The following is a 17,167-nucleotide window of genomic DNA, read 5'->3' on the forward strand; positions in this document are numbered from 1 at the left end:
AAAAGCTTCCTTGGACACCCCAGCAGAATTGACTGTCATTCTCTCCTCCTGTGTCCATGGTCGGTGAACTTCTTTCCACTGTGGTATTTCCATATGCACTTGACTGACTCCCCATCTGGTCTGCAAGAACTATGTCTGGTTTATCTTTATCTCCCTGACGACTAGCTCAGACTGGGGACACAGTCGGCATTTACTCCCTACCTTAGCTACTTCTCCCCCAGCTTTGGATTCTGAAATAAACATACGACACAGTCAATGTCGCAGAGGTTCCCAACACCATTATCCAGGCTACAGAGGGAGGGTCTCATTTTTAAAAAGAAGAAAGTCTTGTGTTCCAAAGGACAGTTTATTTAAAACAAAGGTGACAATGTGTAGGAAGTAGGAAAAACAACAATTCTAACATAAAAGCACACAGGAAGCACCTCAAATTAAAAAAGGTGCAGGGGAGGAAGCTATGTTTCACACATATACAAACTGCTGACCTCAATTGATTATTTACATCCAAACTTTATAAAATAGCATTTCAAGTCAGCACTTAAGCCAGTGTTATTAGTTTTTATTACAAAAAGTTAAAGCTACAAACTTCACATTTTTAAGTTGTACATCTGCAACAGCATTTAAGCTTTTTCCAAGTTGGTTCGAGTGCAAGCTGGTAGAGGAGATTTTTTTTTTCCCCAGACACAAAAAAGAACATGGAGTCCAAATACAATGAATATAATCCTGATGAAAACAAAGAGTGCATAAGAAAGGATGGGGTGGGAGGCTGAGGACTGGGAAGAAACAATTTTCCAGGAAATAAGGAGCTGCAGTCTTTAGAGGCAATGTGGTGTGCTAGAAAGGGCACTGGAATAAGAATCAGAAAACCTGCATTTGAATCCTAGCTCCCATACTTTAGCTGCAAGACCTTGAGCTTAAAAGACTTCACCTCTCTAAGTCTCAGTTTCCTTATCTGTAAAAAGAGGACAGTAATACCTATACCTCCCGGAGCTATTAAGTTTTAACAGATATAAGGCTATTCAGATTATCTATTTTCTTCTTGAATGAGCTCTGGTGTTTTGTATCTTTCAAGGAATCCGTCCATTTTATTTAAGTTACTGAATTTATTAGCATAAAATTGTTCATGATATTGTTCTTAGCCTTTTAATATCTGTAGGAGCTTACTGGTGCCACCTCTCTCATTCCTGATATTGGTAAGAGCTACTGAGTTTTAAATGGTATAATAAATCTCTGGCATCTGACAGGTGCTAAAGAAATGTTTCCTGGATCAGAATACACAGTCTCAAGGAGTCAAGGCTATAGCTCTCCAGTGGCTTCAGAATTTTGGTTCTATCTATCTATCTATCTAGTCAGTCACTCATCAGCCAGCCCCCAGCCAGCCAGTCAGCCAAACATTCATCCATCCATCCATCCAGTTGGTGACTGGGAGAAGGGACAAAGAAAAAAGGAAAAGAGAAATTTCTTCATAATTACTGATGAGGAAGCAATCAAGATATTCTTGGAGAATTTGAGATTTTTAAATCTCAAATCTCAATCTTTTTAGGCTACAACTAGGTGAGGGTCCTTGTTTCTTAAAGGTAGAGAATAGGCGAGGTGCAGAGTCCCTGGAAACTTGAGTCAAAAATGCTGAGGCAATTACTGAAGCTCGGGACTCAATGAAAGCAAGCTGACCTAGCCTGAAGTTGGTATTCAAGGGGAAAAAATGACTGGGACTTGCTCCTCTGGCTTTCCATCACTAGAAAACAAATACACCTTGTCAGGAAATGTATGTGGTCCAAAGAAATTGACTTCTGGCCAAAGGGTTCTGTCTCGCTAGACTGGTGAGCAGTGTTCTTTGTTGGACCAGCATGGTGGGTGCACACATGCCTGAAAGAAAATAAACTACGGATCAAGATTCATGAGCCAACAACATTTACGGGGAAAAACGAAAACCTTCTTTTACTTGGATCTAGCTTAGGAAGGAAGAAATGGGCATTCCTCTCCTGTCTGGCCAAGTGCAAAGTCCTTTCTAAAGAGAAAGAGGCTGAGGCAGGCCTGTTCGTTAGCACAGCAGATGGTGTGGGGGAATGCACGCTCCGTGCTGTGGTTGGTGAGACTCGCTTGGCTGTCAGACTTGACTACTAACTCAGCTGTTTCCCAGCCTAAAAATGCCAGTGAGAGTTATTTATCCTGTGCGAGAAAGGTGGTCACTTCGTTTTAAAGATTTGTGACTTTCCTTTTCCCTGTAAATATTGGTCTCACATGGTGATGCTATGAATCCTGATTCAGCCACTTACTAGCTGTATTGCCCTGGGAAAGAACTTTTTTTCTGTCTGAACTTGCTCCTTCATCTATGAAGTGGAGATAAAGTACTTAACATATGGGGTTATCCTGAAGTTTGGATCTCACATATATAAAAAGCCCACCTGGCTCAGTGCCTGGTGTATACTAAGTGGTCAATGAATATTAGCTGCCATCGATTATTCTAGCGGGATCCTCTAGTCGTCCTCTGTTCTCTGTATCTAACACATAACTGCCTAACTGGCCAAACCCTGCAGATCAACCACTGCCTCTTACATTTTTAAAAACTTGCTTTAATTGCAAAGAACAGAATCTGGCCAGAGAAGAGGAACATTCCCTGCCTTTCCATTGATTCCCAGGTTTGGGAAGCAAAAGCAATTATGGAGTCGAATTACACTATCCTTAGGTGCAACCCAGTCAGTGCTCTCCCAGCAGGGGCGCGGAGGGGGGGGTGATAATTAAAAATGAGCAGACATTTGCCTTTCCTCACTGTCTACTCTTTGCTGTGCGATGACAGGACATGTGGCCTTGAGCCCATGCTGCAGAGGGATGGCCAGTGCTGTTCTGTGAAGCCCTGTGATCTTAGGCCTGAAATTGCCCACATGGTGCCTCTTACTGGCCAGCAGGCGCTGCAGGGCTCCGGAAGGGCCGAGACTCAACCATCAGGCTCCCCCTGGGGGTCTCAGAGCCAGTCGCCCTCTGAAGGGACCAAGCAAGACCAAGTCTGCCTTGTAGGTCTCTTGGCGAAACTTAACCAAAACTGACACAGGTTTCTCCCCTTGGACGGGGCTGCTTGGATCAGGGCCCAGGGGTGAGGAGCTCTGGTCTAGTCTCAGCTCTTCAGCTTGCTTTGTGATCTTGTCACCATGTCACTTCCCCTCTCCAAGCCTCATTCGGGCCAGAAGATGCCTATGGTCCCTTCCAGTTGTGGCATTCTGTGGGCCCAGATGGAGCCTCCTGGAGAACAGATCTTAGTCTAATATTCAGGTATCCTTTCCAGACCCCTCAGCAGTAAAGTAAAAAAAGAAAACAGTCACATATTGGAATATGATCACCAAAAGCAATGCCATCTACCCATGTCTGTAAGGAATGCGGAGCAAAACGCATGCCCCTCTGCGATCTTCACATGATCAATGAGAAGTCTGAAGACACCTTCTCTTCTGTGGCCTGCACACAGCCCCGTGTTTGCTGAGAGGACCTGGCAGGCCCGTTCCTGCACGGGGTCACGTCTCCTCTTAAGGCACTGGGCAGTATCTGTGCTGTGACTTTAGGCGGTCGGGAGAGTGGAAATGGATGAAAGGCATTGAAGCCACAAGGGGCAGTTTACAAAGAGGGTGCCAGGCTTCTCCTGGGACTCAGAAAGTAAACACAAACTCTCAAGGCTTTCCTGTGGACATGGTCAGTGGCTCCAGAAGCCAGAGATGACCCACCCAAGGCTCAAACCATGGGGAGAGAACTGGCCCAAACCTAATTTTTAATCGCAGCCCTGCAAAAGGGTGAGGTTGGCCCCTGGGAGCTGAGTGACCCCAACAGCCTCCTGTTGTCCCCTGCCCTCGTGTCCCACAGTACCATAATCTTACAGAAAAGAGGCCAACTGTTTAAAACTGTACCTGTACAGAGATGCCACCACCACACTCAGTGGGGAATCCAGTTATAATTTATATATATGTGCATATTTATATATTTTTAAAAAGTTTTCCAGAAAGAACAATCGGAAGCTATCGGAAGAAGAAAGACAAGACAACATGTAACACTTTCCCAGCTATCACTCATCTAGGAGTCTCTGTTCCTGGGGTTAAAAACTCTGAGTTTAAAAGCGCTGATATGAATCCTTTGAAATAATATAACTGATCGATTTAAATACATACACAAGATGGCGCGCTGACGGCAGGCAGCCCTTCCCACTGGTGCACTTCCTGAGTTCACGGAGGTGAAGGTGCCGTGGAAAAATGACGGGGCGGAAGTGTTGGCTGACAAGCCTGAGTGGCGAGCAGCCGGGGTTCACCGAAGGCCTGGTGCGCAGGCTGGGGCCCTCCTGGCTGGGCCTTCTCAGAAGTTCTGTTGCCGCCGCTTCTTAGCCTCGATGGCATCCAGGATTGGCTGCCTCTTGGACTGGTACTTCTGCCGGATCTCTTCAATCTCTTGCTCCATCATGGGGTCGAGGGCCAGGAGCCTCTTCTGAAGGTCCTCCACTGTCCAACTCTTAAGCTAGAAGAAGCGGAACGTACAGTCACGACAAAGCCAACGTCAGCACAGAAGAGCCGAGAAGCCCACCCTTTCCGGTCACCCAGAAGGGAAGGGTTTGTGGTCAGACCAAGTTGGAGCAGGGGCAGTGGCTGGAAAGGGACAATTCATTCATAAATAGCACGCCACCAGGCTTTTTGGAGATAATTTATCCCTGGACAAGTTGTAAGTGCTAATCTCTTTGACTTACCTTGCTTTGACCAGAAACTTAACCAATAATACTTTCATCTCTCCTATCTTTTCAACAAATTACGTATCCATTTATTAAAATAACAGCCACTTGGTGTAGACAAAATAATGCTTGCCCTCCTAGTTCTTGTCTCCTGCTTGTTCATGTTACCCATGAGATGAGTGTCTGGATGGTGACCGTGTCTCTTTCTGGATACCGCACCAGGGAGGAGGGATGCTCACTGAGGATCAGATGCCATCCCCTGTACCCCCAGTGTCTCGGCACTTGTCTTACTAATAATCATCGGGTGCTAATTACATACCAGGCACCACTCTAAGCACTTCCTATGGATTACCGACACAGGCGTCTTGAGAATGCAGATACAACCCTTGGGCAGGGAGTGCGAGGGGTAGTTGGAAACTTCTGAGATTAAGTTTCCATCATCCGGAGAAAAAAACAACAGAACTTGATATATAAATTAATAATAAAAGGTAGCATTTATAGTGTTTTCTATGTTCCAGATGCTCCATGCTTTACATACATTGACTCATTTCATCCTTGCGACAAGCCTACGACTTGCATATATCATTATCTCCATGTTACAGATGAACAAGCCAAAAAAGAGGGTGGTGAAGAAAACTGCCCCCGGTCTCATGGCTAGTAAGTGGCAGAATCGAGATTCAAACCCAGGCAGGAAGGCCCCAGAGTTCATGCTCTTAACAAGGATCACAGAAGAGCAGACGAGCAAGGCACAGGTTTGAGAACCAACTCAATCTATGGTTAAAACAAACATGGCTCTGCCTCTTGCAAATGCTGAGATTCAGGCAAGTCACCTGTCTCGCCAGGCCGTCCTCACCCATAGAGATGGGACAGCCATGCCTCGTCATGCTTATTTTAAGAATTAAATGAGATCATGTCTGTAAAGATGTCAGCACAATCCCTGGTACACCGTGTGCTTAAAGATGGCCGTGCGTGTTACAACCCTCCCTCTACCAGAGCCCAGGAGTGTGTTCATGTTCAACATGTGTCTGCAGCTGTCGGGCAAGTGGTTTCACTGCCATATGTAAGGAGGGTCACTGACTCCAAGCAAGGCCAGTCCTGGCTGCCAGGGATGGGAATGAAAGCCAACATTATCCACAGCAGGTGGTGATAAATTCTGTGAGCTCACAACCAGTTTAATAGGTGCCGTGTTTCAAGAACTCAAAGGCTCACTCAAGTCTTAGCAGAGATTTATGGAATCAACATGTCCCTCAGCCCCTCCCTGAGGCCCCAACAGGGAAGTGGTAGAGGAAGGGGGTGAAGGAACCTCTTTCTGTCCGCCCTTCCTCTACAGGGTGGGGTACGACCGAGTGTGAAGTGCTTACAGTGGCTTCCCCGGGAATGGTTTAGTGACCTGTCGCCACAGGAATTTACCTTGGCCAGCTTCAGGGAGGTGGGCTGAGAAGCAAGAAAGGCCTAACAGTTCAAGACGAAAGGCTCTTTGTGATGTGGGAATGCAGACAGCGAGTGTGGGGGATGCTGGAAAGTTGGGCTGAAGAAACCACATCTCGTTTCCAGCCCAGCCTGTGGTTTTAGACCAGCAGGAGGGTGGTGTTCTGGGCCCAGGGACACTCCCAAGAGCAATGCTCACCTCGTCTTTGGCTTTTTCAGTTCCTTCTCCAAAAAGAAGCCACCCCAGACCTAATACCTAATGTTCCCAACAGTTGAGGTGTTAATCTTAAGAGTCACAGATCATCAGTCTGTAGAGGCTGTGCAATCTTAGACAAGTAACTTCCCCCTCTGAACCCCTCAGTGTCCTCCTCCGGAGAAGAGACGCCAGTTCTGCCATCCCTGGGCTCTAATGAAGATCAGATGACTTCACGGGTTCACGTTCTCAGCACAGAACTTCACATGGTATGCATTTCCCAGACAGTAAGCATGCCATAAACTGTAGTGGTCACCACAGTTATTAATGACCGCTCTTGTTGCTGGTATTAATACTATCATTATTATTAATATTTTGAAAAGTCTCTAATTAATCTCCCATAAACAAGCTGTTCCTATAACCTCTGATCCAAGCCAGAGTCAAACAAGTAAAAAAGAAAATATTCTACTCTATTTTGGGCTAACAATGCCTAAAGGTTGGCATTTTCGCGTACCATCTGTTACCTTATTTATAGTTTAACAAAATATGGTTTTATTGAGCCATCGTATATTCACTGAACACCTACCATGGGCTAGGTAGGCACACAGGATACTTCTGTGAAAAAAAAAACAAAACAAAACAAAAAAACCCAAAACAAAACCCCCAAATAACTGCCCTTGTGAAGCTCACATTTGAATGAGGTGAGACAGGCAACTGAGAATTAAATGACTCAGAAAATGACTCTTACATTAGAGGGTGATGGGGAAAGAAAAGAAAAAACACAGCGAAGGAAGGGGAGCTGGGGATCGGGAGGCTTGCTCTTCATCATCCATCAGGATGAAGCGTCAACTGCGAGATGAAGAAATCAAAGTCAGTGGAGCAGCACTGGCTTTCTGGTTTGTTCGGCAGCTTCGGGCAAACCCCTTCTCCTCCCCAGGCCTCCGTTTCCCCACCTGTAACAGAGGGCTGCTGAGATGACCTCAAGATCTTGTTGGACTCAGTATTTCTCATCTATGATCCATGGATCCTGTGCATTGGAATCACCCATTAAAGGTTACAAGTCGTGAGCTACTCGATCACTCCCCCCCCACCCCGCCCAGGTAAGGACTCTGCATGCTAAAGAAGCTTCTCATTTGTTCCTTGTAATTCCTCAAGTGTGATGAGCCTGGTGCTACATCCTCCTTCCCGTTTTCCTGACAGCAAAATTCTCACAAAGTAATTGCTGCCTGTCTCGGGTCAAGGCTTCTAGGTTTCCAGTTTCTGCACAGCCCTTCTGCCCTTGATCTAATCTAAAGGCCACAACATGAACCCCTGCTTTATCTCCACCACCTTTGGGCTAATTTACTTGCCCTAAGGCTTTGTTTGGGCTTAAGTTACACCTGACCCATTAGAACACTGCCAGCCAGTCACCGCTAATGCCTCGGTCACACTCCAGATATGGATTTTTCTGAAAACAAGCTCAGAGAATGGTTTCATGGCGCCAATGTAGCATCTCACCTTCCTGGTCCTTGGTGGCATAAATAAATTTCAAACGGATATCTTGCAGAAGGGTAACTGTGATTCTCAGGTTTTGCTATAGCCAGAGTTGTGACGGAGCACACCGCGGCCCGCCACCCCCCTCCCCGGACCGTGCAGGGGCTGAGCCATTTTCACCAGCTGCAGGAAGTCCCACCCTGTAGCACACCTCATCTGTCCCCTCGCACTTACATAGGCTCTCTAGACTGTGACTCCCCATGTCCATCTGCAGACCAGCATTCTCCTCTGAATTCCAGGCTCACACACCCAGGGAAGGTCCTGTTTTATATCCCCATCCCAGATCAGCTCGTGGAAATCGGCCCCTTAATGCCAACCAAAAGAAAACTCTAGAGTCCCACCCCTCCCAAAGGGGCAAATCTATTCTCCTTACATCCAGGTCTTCCCCATCTCAGGAGTGGTACCACCGTCCTGCCAGGTGCACAGAAATCACCCCTGATTCTTCCTTCCCCTCACCACCCCTTGCCCACAACCCATCCTTCAATCTCATCTCTAAAATGCTAGGGTGACCCAAATCCAGCCCCTCAATCCAGGCCACCATCATCTCACAGCAACGAGCATCATTAAAAATACAGAGATGAACCTGATCGAGTCCCCCTGTGTTTCCTGCCGCACTTAGAATAAAATCCCCAGGGCTACAAAGGCCGTCCATCTCTGGCCCCACAGTCCCCTCGAACTGCATCACCTACCACTCTCCCTTTTGTTCGGGACACTGGCTACTCTGTATTTCAAATCGTCAGACAAGCTGCACTTTTTCTGGCCTCAAGGGCTACATGGTGACTGATCCTTCTGACTGGATGGGTCGTCCTCAGTTCTTCCTTATCTTTTAGGCCTTCGTTCCAAGGTCAACTCCTCAAAGAATCTGAGAAAGCCTTCCCCTAAGCACTTATCTAGAAAGGTCGCCTGCCCTACATGCATTGTTGTGCCTCAGCCCATAGTTTGCTTCCTTCAAAACGATGTGGTACGAGGTAATCAATCAATCATTCTTATTTATTTTCTTTCATTTATTGTGTCTCTCACTAGGACAAAAGTTCCAGGAGAACAGTGACTCTGTCTTGTTCACTACACCATGTGCAGGAATGAATCAATTGCCCTTTGTTTCCAATCAAATAATAATGGAAGCCACTGAAGTCGAGGGGGAAGCTCCCCAAGCACCGCCACAGGCAGCAGGGCTCTGGGCGAGGAGCGGAGAGGCCCTGGTGTGGAACAAGGAACGAGGTAGGCCCTTCACGGAACTTGTATTCCTCTCAACATTCTTTTGGCATCGAAGGAAGTCTCTGCTCCCTGGAATCCCATCGGTGTGTTTGATACTGAATGACGAGGAGGAGGTCTCCAGCCCTGGCTGAGTCACCTCTAATGGGCACGTCCACTTTAATTTTTCGTTCTGACAAAAAGGAACTACTACTTTGGAAAAGGATGAAGTAATCAAGAGAATAAGACATGATCCCTGGGGACAAGACAAAATGAATGCCGAGCCCCGAGCCCCAGGCTCATTAATGAAGGTGGGTTGTGCTGAAGAGAGCAGACCAAGCACAGGGAGAGGTCACAGAAGGAAAGAGAAACTAAAATAAGCCTCTTCACAACCATGGTTATTTAGAATTCTCTGACCACTCGGATGCTAATCAACACATCAGTCTTGAGTACACGGCAGTGGGTGGGCTCCGAATCTGACGGTACTGATGCTCTGGCGCTGTGCTCACTGTAGCTGACCAACAGCTGGACTTCCCTCACCCAGTGTGACGTCTGTCGACGGATGTCTGAGCAAGTAAAGGCAACCACACACGCGCAGGGAGATTTCTCTTAGAGGCTGTGGTCTCCGGAAATGTTCCGTATCCTCAAGGAGGCAGTTTTTCAGTGTGAACTTTGGCCTCACCCTGTTTTAGCCAGATGCAACGCCATCTTACCACTGGATTCTACACTTAGACATCGAGGCGATATGTTAATTTCTTGAGCTTATGCCAGGCGCCCAGCACTGAGCTAAGCGTGTGTCCGCACAAATCAATCTATCTGCAAGGCAGGTATTATGATTGACCTCCTTTTACAAATGAGGTCAATGAGGGTACGAGTGAGCAAGCAATTTGCCCAAAGTGATACAGCAAGGAACCGGAAAAGACTGTAACCACCACCCTAAGGGTTTCTGGAAACAGGCCTGTTAGTGAACAACATGGAAGGCCAGAAGAATTACAAATTCGGCTGATGTTAAATACGTTAGATGGCCTTCGCATTCAAAATTGCCACTGCTAGTGATGATGGGTGACTTCAGGGAAGTCACCTGACCTCTCTGGGATCTGGTCTCCTCATCTGTAAAATGGGGATGATACTGTCTACTTGGCTGCCTTTCCTCAAGTAAAACCACCAAAGGCCTACCACGTGCCAGGCACCACTGCAGAGGGGCAGTGACTCAATTCACGTTTGCTAAACACGCTGCAAACTGAACCAACCACCTTTCCTGGCAGCTCTACCGGGCCAGGCACACTGCAGGGCAACAGGAACGTAAAAGGCGGTATGTGTCGGAGAAGCAGCTGGGCTTTGGGGCAGGAGCACCGGCTTTGGGTCACACGGACCGGGGTCCCACGGCAGCTCTGCCCTTGGGAGCTGGACGCCCTTGGGCGAGTCACATAATGTGTGCCTCACCTTCCCCATTTTTAGAGAGCGGTATTTCTCCACCAGGGGAAGTTGTGAGGTTCAGAGGTGTTGGGCAAGTGTATAACAGTATTGGTACACGCCAAAAACAAAGCGGGTAAGTGGGAGCTACCACCTTAAATCCCTTCTTCGGGAAACGGAGAAAATACAGAAGTAATATAAAGAGTAGCTGCTGCTGCTGTCAGAGCTGAGCTTGATGAGCTCACGGTAGGGTGAGGACACAGCACACACACAGAGCTGTCTCTAGTGAACTCTGCGTGAGAAACCCCAAATCGCAGGAGTCTGGCTTGTCTCCCCTGGGCCAGACCACAGCGAGAGCCTCGGATTCCCGGCATCAGTACGAATATAGAAGGCTGATGGGAACTGGTTTCTCCTCAAATGGACTTAGCAACTCTGAAATTCTGAATTACCCTGTGTCAACCAGCCCGAAGAACAACCGGGAAGATCCGGCTGGTGTTTCAGACAAGCGGGGACTCAGGAATCACGGTGACAGTCGGCCCACCTCGCATGAGCAGAGTGAAGCTGAACTAAACACATCCGAATGTACAGCACAGGTTCATCCTGTCCTGGCAACAAGGCCCACGGTGAACAGACAGGTCAGGTCTATGTCCAAGGAACAGGGCTCAAAGTTCTGCTCCTCTGCTGCTAGAAACTCACCTCAGAAGTCTATTGTACAGTATCGTGCTACATCCCTAAAAAAAACCAGCAGAGAGAGAGAGAGAGAGAGAAAGAGAGAGGTGCCAAAGCGTTTGAGGACAAGCTTCAATTCTGTACATACTGTATACTTAAGGACTCATAATTCTGCATCTAATATCACAACCAGGATTTCTCAAACACCTTGCCCCTTCTGAACAGGTGAGTCAGGCTGATGCCCTGTCAAAGGTGATGTTTTTATAGTGGCCAAGAATGAGGAAAGAACACGCCTTTGGAATTTAGCAAGACGACAAGGAAGCTCAACAGAGCTGAACGAAGCCACCAATGTGCCAATCCATACCTTCAATACCAGCTGCTAGAAGGTTAACAAAAATGCACTAGAGAAAAGGTACCAAGGTCTGTCAAAATCACGTAGGGCATTGACTTAAATCCACCAAAGATACTCATCCTTCCTTGATGTAAATTTGTCTCTATCAAGGAATGGATTCTAGATTGGAAGGAGGTGACTCTAGGAAGATTCTCAGATGATGCAATAATCTCTCAGCAGATGACTGAGAACGCAGTCATGCAGAAAAGCAGGGAGCTGACAGTCAAAACAACTTGTGTGGGTTAAGTAAGCCCTAGGCCACTGAATTTCGAAACATCTTACTGCTTAAATGAACCTTGTGAGAATGTTAATGGGAAATTTCCTCTGATTCAAATTATGGTCATGCCAAAGTATGCTTCCATCAGCCCCTTATAAAATCTTCCTAATGCAAAACTATTATTAATGATTACTTCAACCCCACTTTGAGTTTACAATTACTTCAAGTCAATACATGGAACTGTTGTCAGAATTCTAACCAAAGAAAACATGGCTGCATGTATTTAAAATATTCACCAAGAAGACTGGAATGAAATGCAGACCTTGAACCTGGGTAAAACAAAGAAATGTGGCTCCAGGCAGGCCCAGTGATATAATGGCACAAACTCTGATGTGGGTCAGAAGACCAGCCTCGAACAACCTGAAGATTGCATCCAGAGAGCCTCCCACCTAGAGAGCTCAGTACATGGTGCGTGTGCTGTGTGTATGAAGGATACAATTTAATAAATGGCATAAGCCAAAAGACGAAAAGCAAAAGTGTTTTCTTTAAAGAATGGGGTTTCAGTATTATATAAAGTATATTACTTGCATACTGTTAATTTTTTGTGATTTATCAAAGATCATCCTTCAAGTTACACAACAAAATTACTTTTTGTAGTAGTTTTGCGTGCTTAGAATTTACTCCAACGTGAATTTTCACCACTTACTCTTGAAAATCACAATGCCCCTGCTTTTGTTGTTATTTTGTTTGCCTTCTGTGAGTTTTACAACAGTCTTTGGCCAAAGGTAAAAATGTTTTGACCAGACACAGATTGTTTTCCTACCATCATGCCTCTGGCTTTCCAGAGTAAGAATGCATAAGGAACTTTCATACCCCAAACACAGATGACTAACAGATGTTAAGAGGCACTGCATTGCTGCTATCGAGAGTTAAATCTTTAATTATGAAGGTGTAGCGAGTACCGGCTGACACACGTGTGACGGGGGGCCTGGACAGGGCAGGAGTAGGGACGACAGAGGTGAGGGTGAGTAAAGGTGTGCATGGGACAGAAAGAATATGGCAGGATCCCTGCACACTAAACGCAGAGCTAAATGTAGCCAAACGAGCTACAATCCATGGCGTTACCGACTCATGACTGCTAAGTAGGTGTCATCACAGAGCCACCTTTCATTGAGTGCTGTGTGCTCAGCACCTTACATGCATTATTTCATGTAACCTCAGAACAGTCCATGAAATAAGTAGTAATATCCTACTCTACGGAGGTGGAAACTGAGGCATAAAGAAATACAGGAATTTGCTCCTGGCCCTGAAGCCAGCAAGTGTAAGTGATGGAGTTAGGGTACGAGCCCTGGCACGTCTGACCGCAAAGCCCAAGCCAACCTCTTGTCAAGGCAACGTGCTACAGGAGTTGAGACAAGGAAGAATCCCTGTGGTCGGAATATCTGAGAGACCTTCCATTTTCTTATACATTTATAATAGTGTATATATATACATATATATACAATATAACAGAGGAGGAGCACTCACTTGACTCAGAGCAAAGTCTGAATTGCAGAATTTTTAAAAATGACATGCAAATCTTGTTACTTCAAGTATTTATTGCATTCGAGATACAGGGGACTAATAAAATTAGGTTAAGTAAACAAAAGGACTTAGGAATTCACTTGTCAATATTATTAAAGCCACTCCAAATTCCTTCAGGCGCCACATTTTTTCACACCTCCATGCACCTGCTGAATATAATCCTGTCTTCAGTTTAGGGAAAGCCCATTCCACCTCCCAGCCTAGCCAGAGCTCTAACTCCTCCCTCTCCCCAACTACCTTTTCCTTCCCTGGGGTGGGAGCTATTTCAGAGAAGGAACTACATCTATTTTCAGAGAGTCAGGCCAGCAGAAAAGAGTTCTCAATAAATATTTAATAAAGAAACATATCCTTAATCTTTAAGCATTTATTTGAAAATGGTACTGACTTTTTATTCGGTTCCCTCAAGAAGCTTTGGAAATGGATAATCAATAAACAAACCTAAGAGTATAAGCTTGTTAAATAAGATTATGCCAATCAGTCCAAACTGACCCCTGCATGCCAAAATCAAAATGAACAGCTCATCTGGTATCATGACTGCAATAAAGCTACAAGGAAAAAAATGGACATAAAAATCCACTCTAGTCTTGGTTGCTTATGACAGCTAAGAAAAACTCTATTTTAAGAGGATCTCTAAGCTGGTTTATAAATTTCACACTGGAGGAAGCTAAACTGTGAGCAGAAAACTTTCAGGAAGTCAGCACACACATAATCTAGAGTGATGGCAAATGTCTAAAGAAGGCAGAGCACAAGAACAGAGCAGAGTGTGAGGCTCTTGACATCTGCAAGCGCTGAAGGGAGACACCCAACGTCCCATCATTCTTGAGGGAATATTAATCTTTCAAAAGATATGAAAACCTATAGCACAAACTGTACCAAGCTACTGTTTTAATGGAGCTTAATAATTCAGGAAAAGAGCTGGCTAATCACCTGAGAACCCCTGCGAGCTGGGCCTCTGTACACTTTCTCAGGCTGGAAATTTCCAAGATAACAAAAAGGCCAGGCCGTTTTCTCTCATCTTGCCAAATGAAAGAAGCCCAAAGAATCCCAAGCAAAATCTGAAAGCTAAAATACAAATTGATCTCAGTTCATTTAATAGAGGCAGTCTTGAAAGGGATCCTCGACTAAAGAAGGTCCAATTTAAATACACCCAAAGAACAAAATGTTTACCGAAAACTGGCCAAGAACGCAAACCAAAGTACTCTGAGTAAGCTACTTTGCAGGCCTGAATTTTTACAATTTGGGCTTTCTGATGTGGGAAAACTTGTAAGTGAACAGTACTTAATTTCTGGAAAGTATATAAAACCTCTGTACACCCTACTGCTGGGTAGTCCCATGTAATGAAGTGCCAGATATTTACAACCTAAATAACCAAAAAGAAATATCCTCTCAATATCCTTTGAGGAAAAAAAGACTAGTTCTATCTGCAAAGCATGTCACAATCCTTATATAATGGCCATTGAGTCTTGGGACCTGAGCCCCCTGCAGTGTCAGAGGGGTGGGGTGTGGGAGTGTGTGTGTGTGTGTGTGTGTGTGTGTGTGTGTGTGTAGACTTTCAATTCTGCCAAAACCACATAATTGCTAAAGAGGAATCTGTATCATTTTTTCTTTTATTTTTCTGACTCAGGATTGTCCAAAAAGGACAATTAAGATGGCTTAATTCCTTATCCTGTCAAAGCATTAATATGTATATGTTCTTGGTGCTTTGAGACGGCCCTTTATTCTTTTCAACAAGTGTTTAATTGGGTATGGATAATCAAATGTGATTTAATTTATGCCATCGTAATACTTTTCACATGTGTACAAATTCACAAACCAGAGAAAACTCTTTGTAAAGCCCATGTGTCCTAGTTTTTTGGTTCAGAAAGGATCATCACCATATTTCTAGCATGAGCTCATCTAAGCTCAGAGATAAAAACCACTTAGCTTTTCAAAAAACAACACTTGGTTCTTCTGGTATGAAACTTTCTTTTAAATGTGTATCCTAAATGTTTTCTATAATGAGCAAGCATCATGAAGAAAGAAACTGCCTCTAACCCGCGGTCTGACACAAAGCTTTCAATCTATACTGAACGGCAGTTGGGGGGAACTGTGATAATAGCATGATGTGTAATATACCATGATTCATATGATCTTTATTTGTGTCTGTAAACGTATTGTTTGCAAGTTCTAATTTTCATAAATCCTTGTCCCCTCATGGAAGTGTCTGTGAACAGCACAAGCACATGGGTACTGCTGTTCTGACTTGATGGTATTTCTCTTAAAAAGAACAGGGAGAGTCTGTCAGTTGCCAGCCCCTGGCCTCTCTGCTCATGCACTGAGGTGAACAATGGCAGTCTTAGCGCTTCTCCTAGAAAGCGTGTGTGATGCTAAGCTTTCTCAGCAGAGAGGCTGGAGGAACAGTGCAGGGAGGAAGAGGCTCTCCTGAGTCTCCAGCACAGGGGCTGGCAGTGTGGCTGGGAGGACAGCTGGTGAAGTACGGCCCAGCAAAAGTCCAGGACCCATTTTCTCTGAGACCTTGAAGCCTCGGCTTGGCCATGACCTTTCGGCAGCCACGGTGACACAGACACCGGCACCCCACCAGGGCTAACAGACTCTGAAGGCCGCCTGCCCCCACCAGCACCCACCTCTCCTTTGCTCACCCATGCTGCTGGCTGCTGATCACCTGCTCCTCACCTGTACTGCAGAGGGTAGTCTATGGCGGGCCCGGAGCCTCTGCGCCAGCTCTGGTCTAGCCAAACCAGCAAACTCCCCTGCTGTGCCATGGGTCAAACTCTACTTTCTCCACTGAGGCTGGAACCCCTGGTAGTTTGTCCCCCCCCCCCCTGCCGTGGGCATGCTCCCTTAGCCCCAGGGAACCACAAAGAGTTTCCCTAGATCTTATAGTAACTCCTTTATCATAGGCAATAATTCCTTGTATTAGTTTAACTCACTGTGTGGCTTCTGTCTCTTCACTGGACCCAGACTGCTACAGGGAGGAAGGCGTACGTGAGTACACATGAGCACATGCTTGGCCACTAACGGGAATACTTCCAAAATGCCAAACCCCAAATACAAATTTAAACGTGAAAACTGCCCAGACAACCTCAAATCCAGAATAGTCTAGTGTATTTACAGCCTGCGTGTGGAATTAAAATACTCTGACTTGCTCCCACTGAAAACTGTATTATTGGTGAATAGATACACCAATTGTGGTATACCCATACAAAGAAAGCTACTCAGCAATTGAAAGGAGCAAGTCCATAGACATGCAACGACACGGAGGCATCTCACAACATGCTAAATGAAAGTGCCAAACACAAAAGATGATATTCTGTGTAATTCCACTCACATGGCCTTGTAGGAAAGGAGACCATTGGGACAAAAACCAGGGCATGACGGAACTTTTCAGGGTAATGGAAATGTTCTAGATCTCCATTATGGCAGTGTTTATACAACTGTATCCATTTGTCAAAACTCATCAAACTGTGCACTTAAAAAGGAGCAAATTTTATGGTATGTAAATGAAATGTAAATGTAAATGTAAATGAAATCTCAATAAGCCAGACTTTACCAAACAAAAAACTATATATTAAAAATTGTGGAAGGTATTTAAAGTCATCCTTAAAGGGAATTTTATAGCCTGATATGCGTAAATTAGAAAAGAGAGAGGACTGAAAATTAGTAAACTTAACTGTCCAACTAAAGAAGGAAGAAAGCACCCAGAATAAACCCACAGAAAGTAGATAAAGGTAAGAACACAAATTTATGAATTTAAAGCCAATTCAATGGCTTTATCAAGGCTCAATAAAACCAAAAGGTGGTTGTTTCAAATGACGAAAAGAAAAGAAAAAAGAAAAGGAAAGGAAAGGAAAAAGA

General features: G+C 45.3%; 1 protein-coding gene across 5 annotated transcripts in view; it reads right to left on the bottom strand.

Annotated features, from left to right (window-relative positions):
* Positions 1-325: 325 nt before the first annotated feature.
* The window catches only part of STK4 (serine/threonine kinase 4), a 91,647-nt gene continuing 74,805 nt past the window's right edge, over positions 326-17,167 (bottom strand). For all 5 annotated transcript variants that reach the window (XM_049650709.1, XM_049650712.1, XM_049650711.1 and 2 more), the window contains one exon: positions 326-4,485. In XM_049650709.1, coding sequence (XP_049506666.1) covers positions 4,327-4,485 — 159 coding nt within the window. In that variant the 3' untranslated portion in view covers positions 326-4,326. The remainder of the gene's footprint in view (positions 4,486-17,167) is intronic.

The sequence above is a fragment of the Panthera uncia genome (assembly GCF_023721935.1).
Source record: "Panthera uncia isolate 11264 chromosome A3 unlocalized genomic scaffold, Puncia_PCG_1.0 HiC_scaffold_11, whole genome shotgun sequence".
Taxonomy (NCBI): Eukaryota; Metazoa; Chordata; class Mammalia; order Carnivora; family Felidae; genus Panthera; species Panthera uncia.